Source organism: Semicossyphus pulcher, unplaced genomic scaffold (assembly GCF_022749685.1).
Source record: "Semicossyphus pulcher isolate SPU_LCO1_2020_fin unplaced genomic scaffold, fSemPul1.0.p SCAF_24, whole genome shotgun sequence".
Classification (NCBI taxonomy): domain Eukaryota; kingdom Metazoa; phylum Chordata; class Actinopteri; order Labriformes; family Labridae; genus Semicossyphus; species Semicossyphus pulcher.
Window position 1 is genome coordinate 2,995,500 of NW_027211698.1, and position 17,503 is coordinate 3,013,002.

At 43.2% G+C, this 17,503-nt stretch overlaps 1 protein-coding gene across 1 annotated transcript in view; it reads left to right on the plus strand.

The window, feature by feature from the left end:
• Positions 1 to 17,503, plus strand: part of LOC138603388 (interleukin-1 receptor accessory protein-like 1) — a 288,278-nt gene that overhangs the window by 117,099 nt on the left and 153,676 nt on the right. Inside the window, exon 4 of the mRNA XM_069675137.1 lies at positions 1,213 to 1,366. Coding sequence (XP_069531238.1) covers positions 1,213 to 1,366 — 154 coding nt within the window. The remainder of the gene's footprint in view (positions 1 to 1,212; positions 1,367 to 17,503) is intronic.

Genomic DNA, 17,503 nt, shown 5'->3' on the forward strand with positions numbered 1-17,503 from the left:
TCTCCTCTTTTTCTTTATTTACAAAGAACTTATTTGCTGACGTACAACACTTTATTATTCTCGCAAAAAGTTTAATAATCATAAAATTTCAACGCAATGATCTTCGTCAGGTGACAATCACCTGACTTAAAGATATAATAAGTAGGATCTTTCCGTGCATTTTGTCAACAACATATTCAAACTGGGCCCCTCCTCCTGGGCTCTTCGTCACCAGAAGCTCACTCTCACTCTCTTGTGCGAGAACACGCCCACCCCGTCGAGCTGACACCGACAGCGTCACGGTTAGCTCGTCCTACCCGGTTTGAGGCACCTACCTGTCCAACAGAAAGAAGGCCGACTCTGCATCGCTCTTTCGCCATGTTTGCCGGTCTGAATGGGGCCCACTTGCTAATTTGAACCACTCCCACACTATACAGCTATACGCTGTGATTGGCTCAGGGAACCACGACAGCGCCCCTCCTGAAAACGTCCTGTGCAAAGCAAAACAACAGAATAGATGCAGAGGGAAGTGTCTCACAAGTGTCTGCACACACACTCACCAACACACAAATCCTACTTATGTATAATAAGTTGTATTATGAAACTTTTTGTGGCATTGAGAAAGTGTGTGAGCTTTTCCGTCCCATTCGTGCAGCAGGAATAATACTACATCTAATCTGAGACTTACTGTATATTTCTCATCTATACTTAAAGTAAAAAGAAATTGCAAAACTAATAGATCATTGGGCCTCATTTATTTCGTTTTTTTAATCCTATATCACAGCTCCAGACTCAAACACATACGCGCATTACTTTAATCTTCACCAGCTGTGGCGTTTCTCAAGTATTGATGGTGCAGCCAGAGGAAATAAATCACTGCTTTAGAAATAGCTATTAGTTACGAAAAGCTTAAGAAGAACTTAAAACATAAACTAAATAATGGATTTTTGAGTAATTAGTGCGACCCAATCTGGTTTAGCAGCTCTGCCTTAAAATGATAAACGCACAACTATTCAATCCCATAAATCACTGTTAAAGCGAAATGAGAGTTTGGGCACAGGGCTGCACCAGACTAATGTATGAAATTTGGCATAATTTGAGGACGTTCTGTAATGATGTGAGGTCTCTCTCTCTCTCTGTGATATAACTGTGTAAAGCTGTTCTACTTTACAGGAAGTCTCACGTGTCTCTAACATTCTGTACTCTCATTGTCTTTTGTGTTTGTACAAACAGGAATGTAAGCCAAAGCAGTGGAGACAAACCATCGAAAGGAGGAGGGACACACTATCCATCAAGGAAGTACGGGAAGATGACATTGGGAATTACACCTGCGAGTTGCAGTTTGGGAACTTTGTGGTGCGGAGGACGACCGAGCTGTCCGTCACAGGTAAAGAGACACTTCTTCAAAGCTGCAGATTCTCTCGTTGCACCGCCTTTGTCATTCAAATGTAAACTAAAAGAGTCAATGCAAATATACTTACTGCATTTCAAAGCACGTCCTCATTGCCGCTCATCCCTTTGTGCGCTCGCTGCTGATTGTTTTCGACAGATTGCACACGCGGCTTCAGGTTTTTGTGTAAAAGCTGATCCGTGCACCTTTTTGCCAGACTGTCCCATTCGATATCGTCGCCGTCCCGGTGACTTGCAGGCTGCTTTAATTGCTAAGTAGTGGAATTCGCACACAGCCGCTTCAGCACTTTTTCTTAAGGCTGTTGAAATATTTAAGCCTGAACCTAAAGTGGGTGACAGATTGCTTGTCACTGACACTGTCACAGCCAAGGGTGACACCAGCAGGCACCGAGGATAGGGAGAACCCACAATTTACAGCTTAATTAAATGGACCGTGTTTTTATCCATCTTGATCCCGTTTCCCATCCCTACCTTGAGTATTGATGGCTGTTATTGTGTACGGCCTGGCTCAGTTTAATGATGGAATCCTAATCAATGAAGAAGCTAAGCACCTAGCGTTAGCAGAACCCTCCTCTGACATCCTGTCTGCACAAGAGTGGCAGATTATTATTATTTTTGGTCTTTGCATTTATTGGATAGGACAGTGGATAGAGTCAGACATATGGGAAGAGAGAGTGGGGAAGACATGCAGCAAATGATCAGCAGACCGGAAGTCGAGCCTGCAATCAGTGCGTTAAGGACTGTAGCCTCTATACACGGGGCGCCTGCTCGACCAACCGAGCTAAACCAGCGCCCCTTGCATCACGTTCTTTCCTCGAGCAGGGCACTGTTCTTCTTTGGGGCATTCAAAGCTAGGAATCAGCTCTGCTCATTGACATGCATGCGAATAAATCACGGTCACACGCACGGAAACACAGACAGATCGTGTCTGTATTCAGTGAGGAGGCCGCATCAAAGTTTTTAATACGGGACGAGCCGATGAGAGGGACGGCACAGGTCAGAGGGAGATGATCCATAGTGTGATCCTAGCAGTTTATCTGAATTTATAATGAGATCCAGCAGTGAGCAGTTTATAATCATGCAGCGCAGTGAGGACACCCATCTGTGTGTTTCTCAGGCTCTGCCCCTGACTTCATAGGGTCGCGATCAGTCCCGTATTTCCATGAAAACTCTTTATAAAGCATAAAATACGTCTTCACACGCAGTGTCTGAGATGAGCCGGAGGTGATCCACGCAGAGTTTATCAGAGTTATCATGCCTCGCTGGGAGGGGACAGACGTTAGGAGAGGAGCAGGTATGACGTAGACTTGTGTGTGTTTTGATGCTCATACCTGAATCAATAACATTGCGATCCGTCTGTATTTCTGCGCGCAGTGAAAGTATAAACGTCGTCTCCACAGGCTGTCATATGCCCATATGCTGTGTAGTTCATATATTTCACTGATAAACACAGAGCTGTAGAGGGGCATCAGGCTTCATGATCAAAGTTTGATGGGATGCGAAGCCAGGGTTGCCAGGTCTGCGCTTTTTCCAGCTGAATTGGGCGACTGTTGAAGTGTCTTTAGAGGCGCGAGGCCCTGTGCGGTTGCACACAGCCGATGACAGTTCTGACTCCGCATATGTTTGGGGACCGGGGGTTTGGAACCCCTGCTCTACAGTATTTGAGGCTTTATCGGATAGTAATGGGTCATACATTTCAAATATCCGAATAGTCAGTTAATCATAACAAATCAAAAAGTTAATGCGACTATTATCTTGTCTTTAAAATATATTTTTCCCATTGTTTTTGAGACGTCTGCAGCCGTCAGAGAGTTCTGTGTGGAACTCCTTAAGAAGGTAAAAGTAGCGTATCATAAGTCTCCAACAAGTATGCACAGAAATGATCCATGCTTGTGTGCTATATAGGGAAGATGCAGTTTATTATACCCCGTGCTTTATAGCAGTTTTTCCGGTACACACTTTGACATGAAAATAAAACAGAGCTGTGACACAGTAAACAATCTGTCCCCTCATGTCCCCGCAAAGGGAGGGGGGGGGGGTCTTCAAAAATATAGTGGAATAGTTCCCAGTGATTATCGAATAGTATCGGATAGTGGTATTGTATCGGAACATGTTTTTCCAAGTGATGTAAAATCCTTTTACGTTCGTGATAAACGGTGACAGAGAGCTAGTATTGGCTCGTTTAGATGCTCTATGTTGAAGTTTCTTCTATCAAACACTGCACGAAAAGAATCCGAGCAATTTCAATCCTACCAGGGCCGAGCACATCACTTTTTCTATTACGAATTGTCCTAAATAAGAGATTCATTATAAACTGCTCCTTTATAAAGCGGAGCTCACATTCTTTTGATTCTAAAGTGTCTCGCACACAACAGCTCCTCCTCTCTGTGACTCACTTGGCTGGGTTCAGGTTTCCTGCTGCGGCTCATGTCTTCAAGGATGGAGGATGACGCAGACAGAAGAAAAAACGGAGAGAAGAAGTTAAGAGGTTTCTTTTGACCGAAGGGGGGGGATGTTTCGTCTCAGTGCAGCTGCCACGGCATGCTGTGAGTGTGAGGGTCAGACAAAGTGTTCGCTGCTAACTGCTACCTGATTACACTTTATGGTCCCTTTTAAAGAGACACAGAGAGACTTCAGCGAAGGCCTGAGCGAAGTCGTAAATCATTCTCTCACCAGCCTCAAAATGTCATCCTGGGGGAAAAGTGTTAATCTCTCTATCTACTTTGGAGACGTTCAGCATTTCCAAACAGGTGGCTAAAGATGATTGATGATTTGGCAGAGGAAGCGTCATTCGTGATGTTTCACAAAGAAATCCTCTCTTCCACATGTGTCTGTGTGGGTTTCCCGTCAGCATCCATGCCTGCAGGTGCGATCGCGCTTCTTTTCAGGCTTTTGATCGTCTGGCATCGTATCCAGCATGTGTGCAAAGCATGCTGGGATAGACTCCAGCCATTAGAAAGAGAAAATAGATGGATGTATCTAAGTTTATTTGATGGTTTGATTCAACAGGAAGTGGTTGCATTTGTTGTGGCAGTCGTATAATTAATGCAATAATGTCGCAGTAGGTTACAGCATTTTATTTGTACACTTAAAGGCACATTTTAGGATGCAGAGAGCAAATAAACAGTTCCAGCCAAATTGATTTTTAGTCTTAGTTACAAGCTCCAGTTTTGCCTCCAGGTTACAAAGGGTAATATAAGTTCTTATTGTTCTTTCAATCTGGGGTGCTTTTTATCTAAAGAGAGCAACGCCACTGTTCCTGCTTCCCTCCTGAGTTTGGGATTTTTAGTGTTTTCAATTGAAGTAGCTTTTGCATATTTAGGTCGGCTGTTGCTGCCTCACTGTGCTACATCACGTCCAATAAGGTTTCTTCTTGTGTGCACTTTGTATGTGAACACCTTAAAAATTCAATGTGCTTATAGTCAGATACTTATTAAACAAGCTGCTATCAGTCGACAGGATTTTCAACAAAAAATGAGTCGCTGATTTGGATAGATCCACTGATTTCCTATTGAATCAGTGTTCTCTGCTTCTCTGATAACAAGCATTCTAGGGTTCAGTTGTTTAGGAAATTGTCAGCCATTTATCCCTATTATACACCAAAGTATAATATTGAAGAAGGGTAACACAGCAGCACCATAGGGCTTAAAAAGATATCCAGACAGTGCTGCATGTGTGACGTCCACGGTTGGCTCGTGAGGCCAAACGTGTGAGGCTTTTGTAAAAAGGTTGTCTTTGCGTTTTTTGCTCTGTTAAACAAGTTGGAACATAAATATATCATTAAAACACAAAGTTTACACCAATCAGCCATAACATTATGACCACCTGCCACCCTGACCGGTCTTTGGTGTATTGCAGCTCCATACACAGCAAACTGTAACGCCTTTCTATCAGAACCAGCATTCACTTTTTCAGCAGTTTGAGCTACAGCAGCTGTTGGATCGGACCCATGACCCTGTCGCTGCTTCCTTCCTTGGACTACTTTTGTTCTCTCCTGACCACTGCAGAGAGGGAACACCCCGCAAGTTTTGGAGATGCTCTGACCTTGTCATCTCGCCGTCACAATTTGGCCCTTGTCGAAGTCCCTCTCATCCTTACGCCTGGCCGTTTTTCCTGCTTGGAGGATATTCCCTTGCTGCCTAACATATCCCCCCCACTGACAGGTGCCATTGTATTGAGATAATCCATTTGTTTCAATTCACCTGTCAGTGGTCATAATGTTACGGCTGATCTGTGTATGCTAATGTTATGGCGAGGCTATTATAGTTTGTTTCCTGTCCTTTACTTTTTCCTCATCTTGTTTGATCCATCAAATACTTTCCTGCAGTTTTTGGCATTTTTGCTAAACACAAGATATTGTGATTTTGACCTGCTGGTTCAAGCTTCCTCTTATTGTCTTATATGTGACTCATTTTTGTTGTGACTCGACAGCACGCTTGGTTGACCGATTCCCGCATCACAGCTGGAAAGCCCTGAAAGTATCTGAAACCTGAATTTAGCGCCGTGTCGTGAGCAACTTTACCACTAAAAGATTTAGCTTCGGAGGCAGAGCCTTTCATAACAGCTGCACATTACGTTTCATTCCTTCAGTGGAAAGACGTCTTTAAGCATCCCACCTCGAGATCTGTGGTTCCACCCTGACCTTTCCATCTGAATCCTTTCTTTTGTAATGTCTCCAATAAGTATACACGAACCTTTATGCAATATTATCATCAACCGCCCACAGATTATTCCATTTCACCATCAAAACCCTCGTCACTCCCCTCTTTATCAACAGCCTACAGGCCCTCTCACAGCAGTGCAGCAGGACAAAAGGTCAGATACCATTTGATTATAATGAGCGGCGCTAAAATCATAATGAGCTCCCTCGCTGGGTGATTGGAAGCGACAGTCATTTAAAATGAAATTTTGGGGTTTTATGACTTCTTTGTAAGGTGCGCCGTTTGATGTCTCAGATTAAACACGGCAGAATAAAGCAGCGGTGATGAAATAGATATACAGGGGAACAGCAGCTCTGCTGTGTAAAATAGACTGTCAGTGTAGCTAATGAGCTGGGACTGATGCTGTTAACCTGCTTTTCTTATTTTGAAGCATGGAGCAGCGAGGTGTTCGGCTGAGGACGGATTTGAAACAATCCTGACTATACGTCTGCACATAAAATGTCTCTTCCTTCCTCCTTAAACTGACAGATGCATTAACCTGATGTTTATCTTGTCCCTGGGTACCATGATACTTTGGCAGCTTACTTTCTTGAAGCAGTTCTTATTGCAGCACTGCTTTCCAAGCCTTTCAGTCTCGCACATTCAAAACCAATTCCTCTAAAGTGAACAATACTTTCCTGCAGATAGCACCGTTCTATTTCAGTGTCTTGCTTACTGTTGAATATTACTGCACAGCGACTTGACTGGCTGGAAATGAAAAGGAACTATTTTGCTTCCTCAGCGCTAACACTGTTCCTGAATGATGGGAACCTTTCCCTTGATATGTGTTTTCTGCAGCGCATTTGTAAGCTAAAGGCTATTTTCTGCAAATGTAGACAATAAAGAAAAACAGAGGTGCAGTACAAGATCAGAACATGAATTTCAAGTAGAGAACAAGCCTGTTCAGGGCCGCCACGAGTAAGGACAAAGCCAGACACAAGATGTTTATTTAATGCATTGAGGAAGAAATAATGTCGATAAATTTCCCATTACTTAAAAGATGCTTATAATGATATCACTGCACTTTGTCATCATGATGAATGAACTGTATTAATCAGATCAGAGAACTAGACACATTTTTTAAGTTTGAATTAGATAATGCTCAGGGTTCAGTTTTGTTCTTATTTTGGTACACAGGTGCCACGATGAAACATTAACCTCACCTACATGTGGTCAAAACGTGCTCTGAATCTTGATATGTTGCATGCTGAGGGTATAGAAAAAGAGAGCGCACTGCACTTGAAATGCAGTGAGATCAACCAGACATCATCAAGAGTTTGTCTGGCTGGCATGTTGATCATCTGCTGGCATCAAATAACCAACAGGGTTAGCAGAGCTAGCACTTCAGTGCTAGCAACCTTCAATGCTAGCAGTGATTCCGTTTTGTCTCTCGCCTTATGTTGTAGAGTTTCCCAACATACTGGTAGTTGTATAGTGTCGTTTCTACTGTTCTGGGACACATCTTATTTAAAGACAAGTTTTATTAGGATTCTGTTACAATTTGGAAAGAAATTACCGTACAACAACAGTTTTTAAAAACCCCCTCCAGTACACATCACGTGTTTAACCTTGTAAACATCTCCATGTGCTACAAGACATATCAGGGGCAACATAAGCAGTCATCTCCATGGCTGGGCCTGTCTGCTTTTAAACTGCAGTGTACCAAGGACAGGCTGAACAACACGTTTTCAGATTGGCAGGTTTGAGACGTCACAAACCTTAAGAGCCAATCCTGTTAATGGACGGGGTGATGCTATGCATATCATTATGTGCAACCTATGGCAACCACTTTGGCGATGCGCGAGCCAGCTGTGACCGTCATCGTCATCTTTGGAAACTCACTACTGACTGCTAACGTTACTACTACTAATGACTACATTTCAAGCTAGCTAAGTTTCATCAAGTTGCCGCTAAACGATGGCAGTGACGTGTTTTGTTTGCGCAACGGAGGGGGCGATTGGAAATTTGCATAGTGGGCGGGGCCTATGCAAATTCCAGATTTTTAATGAGGGAGAAGGAGGAGATGCTTTGGGAGCATTTTTACAAGGTAATGAAAAGTATTTTGCAGAAAAAACACATCAGACAATTTATTATTTCAAGCACAGCATTTTATACATCATAAAACATGACTGCAGCTGCTCTTTTATCCAAATGCAAAAGCCAACAATCAGATGTCCTGATCTACAAAATGAATCCAGATAAATGTTTGCTCATACCCAATTTAAAAAAGAACTCTTGAAAAATTATCAAAATGCCAACAATGTGTTGATTTCTTTTTGAAGATTATTTGGGGCGAGATCAGTGGATAGTGTTGGAAACAGTGGAAGAGAGAGTGAGGCGTGACACGCAGCAAAGGGCCAAGGACGGGAGTTGAACCTGGAGCAGCTGCGTTGAGGTCAATAGCCTCTCTACATGGGCCGCCAATTTCACCACTGAGCTAAACCTCACGCCTGATGTGTTTCTCTTTTGGAAGAAGCTTAGACTGTACAAGAAGTAGATACAGCACCCGTGACGTCACCCACTTGTTGGCTTAATCCCTTTTTTAAACCAGTAGTTCTGCATTCGGGTAGTTGCAATGTGGGTTTTTGGAGCCAGACCATATTTGGAAAAGGGGGTGGGGCTAGATAGGAGTGTAAGTTAAGCAAACACTGAATTATCAGCTAATGTGTGGGCTAGCTTATTTCGCAGCGTGCACCTGTTATTCAAGGTAACTGTGAAATCAATTTCTAATGTTGGTTAGTGGAAAAAAAGGCTTTTGCTTCCTCTGACTGGCTGCGTTGTAGTAGCGACTTGTCAATCATACTGTAGCCACGCCCTAATAATTACCCTCTCTGATTGTGTGTTTTATGCTTAAAGGGACCATGCTGAATCAAAGAGGAAAGAGAAAAAGGTTTACTGAGTTAAAACATTTAAGAAGAAGTAGGCTGATTTTCTCATCTGCTTCAATGCAATCAGATCAATGGGGTCGCCCCCTGCTGCCTGGGAGTGAGAATGCAGGTTTAAGTCACCTCCGCATTGGCTTCACTTTTCAGACCCAAAGGCTGCGTCCACTTTTAAAGCTACTTTTTTGTTCCACTCTTAATTGAGTGTGTAAACAAGTCTTTTAATAAAGGCAGAAATGCTTACAGGCTGCTCTAGCATGCTGCGTTAGCAGGCTAATAAAGTGAAATTATCAAAACACTGTTGTGCTGAGAAAGCAGAGTCATCATGTAATAACACCACCAGCTTCTCACAGCGATAAGTCCCTCCGATATGAGCATCAGAGGCTCACGGCTAAACTTTTGTTTGCTTTCTTTTCAATATTGGAATCATTGTTTTTTTTTTGCATGCCGACCTGGCACATCTTACCAATAATATATGCAATTCTGTCATCATGATGAATGCTGTGAAGGCTGAAACATATTGATTTTGTATACTTCAGTCTGGTCTATTGTTCTCCAGGAGCAGCTAAATGACTTTAGTTTTGCTGAGTTAAATAAAGGCCTTTGTTTTGGTGGCGGCAGAGCGAGGCAGCTTATGGCACACAGGCGGTAGTTTAAATAACTTCAAATGACTCTTCTGTACTAAATCAGTGTGATCTCATTTGGTGAACACTAAAATGCTCTCAGGGCCTCTATGTCCTTATTAACCAAAACAAACTGTGTACCTCGTTATGACTCCCCTGCCTCTGTAACACCTCCTTTCTCCAAAGTATGTCTCCTGCCAGCACCATTTGGTGGCCCTAACCAATTTCTTCTCCCCTCCCTGAGTTGACTCATTAACATATGACGGAGGTTGGAATATAATTGCTCCTTTAATTGATGGAAGATAATTAATTTGGCCAAGGCGCTGGTGGCAAAGGAAAGATGACGCACCGAGTGTGTTCAGAAAGTAGACCCTCTTTTTTCTTGTGAACTTTTTACACCGTGTAATCAGCAGGTGCTTGATGAGGTTTATTAATTTTCTTATATCATTATCTTTGATATTTTGTCACTTTATTAGAGAACATACTTATGAATAAGAATGAAGCTTGTCATTATTTTGCGAGTCGTACCCCGCTGTGGAAGATGGTGTCTTAGAATCTGAAGGATTGAGTTATTAATTAAAAAATTTTAACTTTCTAAACTTAAAGGGATAGTTCGGTTTGTTTGAAGTGGGGTTGTATGAGATACTTATTAATAGTAAGTGTACTACATGCAGTGAAGCCCCGGTGTTGAGTGCCGGCACAGAAGCTAGGCTATATGCCGCTGCAGATAGCCACTTACACAGCTGATCCGACGCCGTACGCAGCAGGCGTAGTAACACGTATGTGCGGTCCCCACAAAGTAGTGCCAAATAAAGAGGCTTTCTTATTGAAAAGTGAAACGCGGTGAAATATTCAAATATAGCGTACAATTAAAACCACTATTGATTTTAGGTGGGACGTCCTTATAAGTGGATAAATTACGTGTGTAATTAACCCTATCTGCAGCGGCATATAGCATAGCTTCTGTGCTAGCACTCCGGCCGGTTTCTCAACACCGGGGCCGTGCCGACCAGCATCCACTATATGTAGTATACTTACTATTGTTAAGTATCTCATGCAACCGCACTTCAAACAAACCAAACTATCCCTTTAAATCTCTTCTTTTTGTTGATGAACCCCCCTAAAATCTAATTAATGCTTAATGCTTAGTTCGTCGGGGAAGCTCACATGTCATACCCTCGGCATGCTGTTACGATCTTCACACCCTCACTCGGTTTGTTGGCTTCTGTTTGTCTCATGATGCTGCACAGAAAAGCACAAATGGGTGGGAGGGAAGCATTAAATGACACAATATGTCCGTGTGTAAGAGTCCATGCCTGCCAGGCTGTGGAGCACACACTGTAGTCGCTATAGCATATTGAATGGGCAGACCCCCATTAGCAGTGTGGGTGATGGAGCTGTTATAATTACAAGGCCTTTTTAATAGCATTTCCATTATTACATCTGCACAAAAAACAGCTTGACTGGCTTTACTGTTACAACAGTTTTGCTCGCTGATGACGGGTTATTCAGTTTTTAAGTTAATGGCGAACTTGTTACACTACCACCTGTTACAGACATATATTAGCACTCACTATATCACATATATCAGTCTAACGTGCCCTCTTTTGTAAGCTGTCTTTTAATCTCTCCACCAACTCCTGAGAAGAATATCTGGCTCTTTAGCTGATAAATATTTCTCTTTGTTCAGCTGGTTTCGAGCTTTGGTTTTTACAGCAAGAACATGGATGTTTGAGCATGGACATGGAGCTGTGGAGCACCGTGTGACAAAGACTGCATTTAAGAAGGGACGTAGGCGCCTGATCTGAGAGGTAAAGCCACATTGGAAACACTCCAGGGTGCAAAGACAAGAAGTTATTGTCTCAGTTTGTTGTTTTAAATGCTTCTTCCATACATCTAGATATTTATTTAGTAATTTCGGGGGCTTGGGGTTGGTTTATAAAACAATTTTTACATTGCTTTTGACAGTGATGTCATCTGCCTTAGAATAGATTTGATTTAATGTGTTTGTGAGAGTCAGTGGGCCCTATTTACACAGCGCACGGTGCACTGTCTAAAGCGTGTGACCGACCCACTTTTGCTCGTTACGCAGCGCACAATCTGAGCACAAAAAGAGGTTGGCTTAGGCCCCTTGATTATTCATCAGTGTTTTGGGCATAACATGATCAACCAGAGTGTCAGCTCTTATTCCCTGTAAGAGCCAGGCGTTTCTTTCCGCTGTGCCCCTGTGAACGCAGAACACGGGCTTGTTTACTCTGGGGGGTTGTGACTCTAAAAGGCTGAAGACCAGTGAAATAGATAACTGAGCATGATATGTAAGAGGCGTGGCTACCTGGTGCTGCTACAGCGACCGGTTAAAGCCATGTCTACACGTACTCAGGTATTTTTCAAAATGTATTTTTTTCTGTCGTTTTAGGTCACTGAAAACGGATCTTTTGTTCAACTCCGGCCAAGACTTTTAGAAACTCTGTTTCCACGGAGACGTGTAAACGGGGTAAACAGCTTTTGGCTCGTAATGTCAGGCTGTGCGCTGTTATCCCCTTAGTGAGGCGTCACAAATCAGGCGGCATTCCTTGCAAAACGACGGACATGAAAAAAACAGTGATTCTTAACAGGACTTTTTACATGCTAACACATACTGCATATGTGCAGTTACTCGGCGTCAGGATGCACTACTTCCGGCGCTAGATTTTTTCAGACTTTTGATTGCCCGCGATTCTTTGCACGAGCAGGTTATATCGCCGCCTGTTGGTGTGGCATTCTCATGACAGCGTTTCTGTTGTGCTGTTGAGGGGAATTTTTATAACCGTGCTTGTGTGGACGGGGTGTTTTTTTAAACGAAGGAGGGAAAAAAGTCAGTTTTGAATAATACTCGTGTACGTGTAGACATGGCCTAAGGGGCCTTTCGGATAAGAGGCGAAACGTCGTAAAGAGCTTCAACCAAGTGCAGTTGCCTTTTGGATTCAACTTTTGAGTCCCGATTCAAACTCCTAATCAGGCTAGCGCTTGCGTTTTCTGATGACGTAGCATTTGCTTGACCCTCACTCCCCTTGAGCTCCACCCTCTCGCCGAGTATGATCACTCCTGGTTCCAAAAAGAACCAGAGCGATACATAATGACCCTGTGTGGAGAAACCAGTGTGACTCATCTGGTTTACTGTCAGCATGCAGAATCCCTTCAAGGAGCCTCGTCCCCCTTATGGATGCACTTGAAGCTGAGTGAAGAGCTCTTAAAGCATGATGGATTTCATTTTGATCAATTGGAATGATTTCTCTCCTTTGTGTGCACTGCTGCTCATTTTCCTAAACAAATTACCGGCTGAGAGTCTGTGGAGGATATGAGCCGACTCTATGCACATGTTTATGCTTTACTGTGTTAGAAAAACACGCTTCATCACCAAGGAACAATGCATTATATAAGTAATGTTATTATAATGTTGATATTTCCAGATTTATAACACCGCCTACCTTCTCCGCCTCCTCATCATTTGTCACATCCCACCTCTGCCATGCTCTCCTTCCCCCAGTCAAGACCAAGTATCAATCAGGGGTGAAAGGCACGACCTGAGGCTTTTTCCTTTACAGCCAATAATGGAAAGTCTCAAGCTGGCTTCTTTTTCCTCTGCCACCCACTAAATTGTATAGTCAGCTGTAGCACCAAATTGAAGGCCGTGCTGTAAAGGACATAGGCATGATAACACCGTTTAGAAATCAATATAACATATCGCGACATGAGGTTTTATAGTGAATAAACGCTGTGGGAATATAAGGCGATCATGTGAGATCAATGCAGGGGGGAAAAATGGAGGCTGGAAGTATTTAAGGTCATTTATGACATGTTTCTGTTAAATACAATACAGGTGGATGATTTTCCAAGCAAGCAAGTCTCCTCCTCAGGCGTTTTCCTTTTTCATAAACTGTCCTTGACCTCCATTGAGACACAGATCAGGGAAAAGTTCCACCTTAGAGAATTCACCATGGGACTCTTACCTTGTCTTTTAACATCTAAGAATAGTATAAGAAAACATTAAAAGCCTTGAACCTTCCTGAGACCAGCACTGCCCTTTAAGAAAACCTGACTTCCAGCACCTTTAAAACACTATTTATTACCCTAAAGTCATATGACCAGCGTTTTATTTCCTTAATGGCTGCAGGCTCCGGATGTAATGAACAAATTATTTTCACAGGAAGCGTCACGCACCAGCTCACTCATTCGCTGCTTTATTAACAAGAACGTTTAATATTTTTTTTCTCACTTTCAGCTCATTATTCGCAGCGCTTCAGTGAAGATTTCCCACCGCTGACCGAACCACATGTCAGAATTTAATTTGAGTTTATGACATAATTGGGTCTCATTTATGGCGAGTGAGAATGAGCGCTCTCCGCCGCCGCTGCTCTTATTTGTGATTTAGGTTGATGAGGCAGTTGTATTTTTAGATAACAGTATTTCTCGTGCAGCTTTAATTTGCAGAGGGCACATTATGGAGAGACATCTTTACCAAAAGTGCTTTAAAGATGAGAGATGAAATACTGCATTTCCCATGGTGCATCATGGCCTTTTTGCCTTTGTGCTGAATCGCTAAAAACTGGTCTGTAACTGATGGAAAGCCATTAATAAGGTCCATGATGATGTCTTCAAAATTGTTGTTTCCTGACCAACATTATCGGCAGCAGTGCATTGTGGGTTGGTGAATTAAGAAGGGGTTTAATCAGTTATAATAAGTGCTAGAAAACAATTATATTAAAATGTACTTAGAGTATAATGTGGGTTATACTTGCACTAACTGTGCAGCCACTCACAGTTACATACTGAAGCAACTCCCTCCCAAACCTCTGCAGATGATCCAGAACGCAGCAGCTCCCAGCTGTCGCTCGCATCAAATTCCAAACCCTGTTGCTCGCTTACAAAAACAGCTCCTGCCCGAACGCCCTCGTCCAGGTCTACACTCCCTCCCACCAATGAAAGGTGCCTGGTACTCCCATCACAACAGGGCCCGAAGTCGCTAGCTAGACTCTTCTCCTCTGTAGTCCCCTGGTGGTGGAACGAGTTACCCTTTTCACCTTCAAAAAGCTGAAGATCCAGCTCTTTAATGAACACCTCCTCGCTTAATGATATTGATGCTATTGAAGCTGTTGATGATGATGATACAACTCAGTGAGGCGTTCTGCAACCACTCCTAAGTCTAAGCACCAAAACATCTTCATTACAGACAGAGCCATATAGGCTAACTCCTTGTTAAAGGAGCAGTTCGCCCCTGGAAGACGCCCCTGTCAGTCAAAGCTGGTGTTCTCTGTGATCCATAGAAGCAGTAATATCTGAAATTGGCACCGTAGCTGTGGAGAAAGTTCGCCTATCTTACATTCCTACAACACCCAGCATGCATTGCGCCCCTCGCTCTGAAAGGAACAGCCCGGCGAGAGACGCTGGAGTGAAATATCGCTGCAGGCAACGGCTCAGAGCGGTACAGAATCATTTAAATCAATATTTTTACGTCTTGCATAGTTAAACTCGCTTCTGAAGCAAACATTCAAGTTAAAGCCCCTGGAAACCCAAATCCACAAGATCCTTCTCACTATGCAATTTAAAGTCTTATGTACATACTTGTAAGCATGTTAAAAGTTTTAGAAATGACTTTTAATCCAAACTGGAGTTATTGCCATTCTTACTTTGTTAACTTCGCTGACGCTGGGGTTAAATTGGGCGTGGTCAGTGAAGATATTTATGTCGTCATAAATTTTCTCGAACCAATCGTGAAATAATCAACAGCAGTTACCGCCCTCACAGGTGCAATAACACTTCTGGGCTCGCGATCAATCCCTCTCTCTGAGTCTGCGCTAACTTGTGTCCACACACCTTGAACATCTCTGCACATACCTGTTGCAGTTACCTGCCTAACGCTCGCCTTTTTTCCCCATCATGCCTGTGTGTGCTGTCCCCGGGTGCACATCCACTATCTGAGATGACAACGTGTCATTCTTTATTTTCTAAATGCGGCGGACTTGGAGAAGCAGCAGTGTTTCCGCCACATACATTTCATGAATTGTTGCAGCCGCTGCTTCAGAAGTTGTAATTGAACGACTCTTTGGAGATTTCCGCTGCATATCAACGATCGTCCATCCTCTCCTCATTGAGGAAGAGCACTGAAACAGTGAACTCGTGAAGTCTTGGCAACCACATAAACAACAGCGGAGCCAGTTTACTTCTAACGGCAAAAGAGGGTCCGCTCCGCATCGCTGACGTTGGCATACATACGCAGTTCTAATACGCAGTGAAAACAATCCACGTGTTCATATCAGCTGTGCGCTCAGTATCAAACTCTCAGCTCCCTGGCGATCTCCCTCCAGCAAGCTGCACAATATTATACTGAAATGAGGAGATATTGTCTGTCTAACTCCGTACGTCCCTACTGTAAATACATTGATTGTCGCGCTTTATAAAGCTTATAAAAGGAGATGTCATCTGGTAACGATCGATTGTTTAGGACGCTATGTCATTAATAACGTCCCTCGTGCACACGCGACTCACGTGCTGTGAGGACTGAATTGCGAAAGAGAAAATATGTAACTTTTGTGACTTAATTAAACAGACTGCTGATGAAGACAGTCAACACAGCAGACAGAGAGACAGACAGAAAGAGGGGGCGGGGCCAGGTGCAGGGAGCGGAGGTGCAGGTGTGTTGGGAGACTGAAGCAAAGTGATCAGATTAAAGTAGTTTGTGAATTAAATCTTAATGAGGTGAAGAAGAGAGTACAATTAAAGTGTGGAAGTAAGAAACAACCATCTAGAAAGAGGGTAAGTCTACATGTGATGTGCTTCTCACAGAAATCATTGATATATGAGCTTAATTGAAATCAATTAATTACAAAGCCTCTAATTAATTAGATTCATTTTTTTAATCACCTGAGAGCAATAGTTTTGATATGATGTGCACATGCGCGCATACCTGGGTGGTACAACACCCTCTACCCTGCTGCTGAAAAAAGTCCTAGAGGAAACACTGCTTTCCCATGCGCCATTGTTGTGTTGACAGCTGCCATGAGAACTCGGACAGGCGGACCCCGGCAGGTGTCAATCAACACGGGAGCTGCCACGCCTACAGAGTCCTGAGAAATTGTCTGCACAGCCAAACAAGCTGTTTTTCAAGAAGATTTTCTCGTGGTTCTGAACGTTTATTTTCACTCAGATTTTTGTGGATGCTTTATGACACACTCACAACTGATATCATATATGCATTTTTGCTATTTCAAGCTGAGTTTCCAGGGGCTTTAAAAAGAATACTAACATAGCGGCACAGCCAATCTTTCACACCCAGAAACCAGCAGTCCAGAAAAGAGACACATTTTAGAATAATATAAAACAGAGACAAGAAGCGAATGCTGATTTAATTGGCTTTTTTCTTGATAATACATTTAATGATGAATTTATAAGCAAAGCTGTTATTAATTTTCTGTCTTTTTTGAGTTGGAGATGTTAATTTTACAAGCCCATTAAATTCCCATTAAATTTGCTTGATTTAGTTAAAATACAGTCTGTAATTTTGCTCTTCCCAGTCGATTTTCAGTGCTGCACTTCTCCTCTGTGTCCAGCTGTTTGCCACAGCTCCCACGTTTCCAGCCCTGCCCCCGTCCCCCTGTGATTTTGGCAGCCTGTTTGTTGTGCGTTCCCCTGCCATCCATTCCCAACCCGGCCAGTCAACTCAACCCTGAGCTCTGATCAATCCAGCAGCAGCGTGTGTACACTGTAGTGCTCACTCAGCATCCCGGTGGGTTTCCACCTGCTGGCGCCATCAAAGGAGTGGCACACAGGAGATGTGATTGCAGAGCTTACAGCGTGCAGGGGAGGAAGTGGGCGAAACAGGAGAGAAAATATCTGAGCATGAAGCATGTGCAGAGCAGCGTGTTCTCAGAAT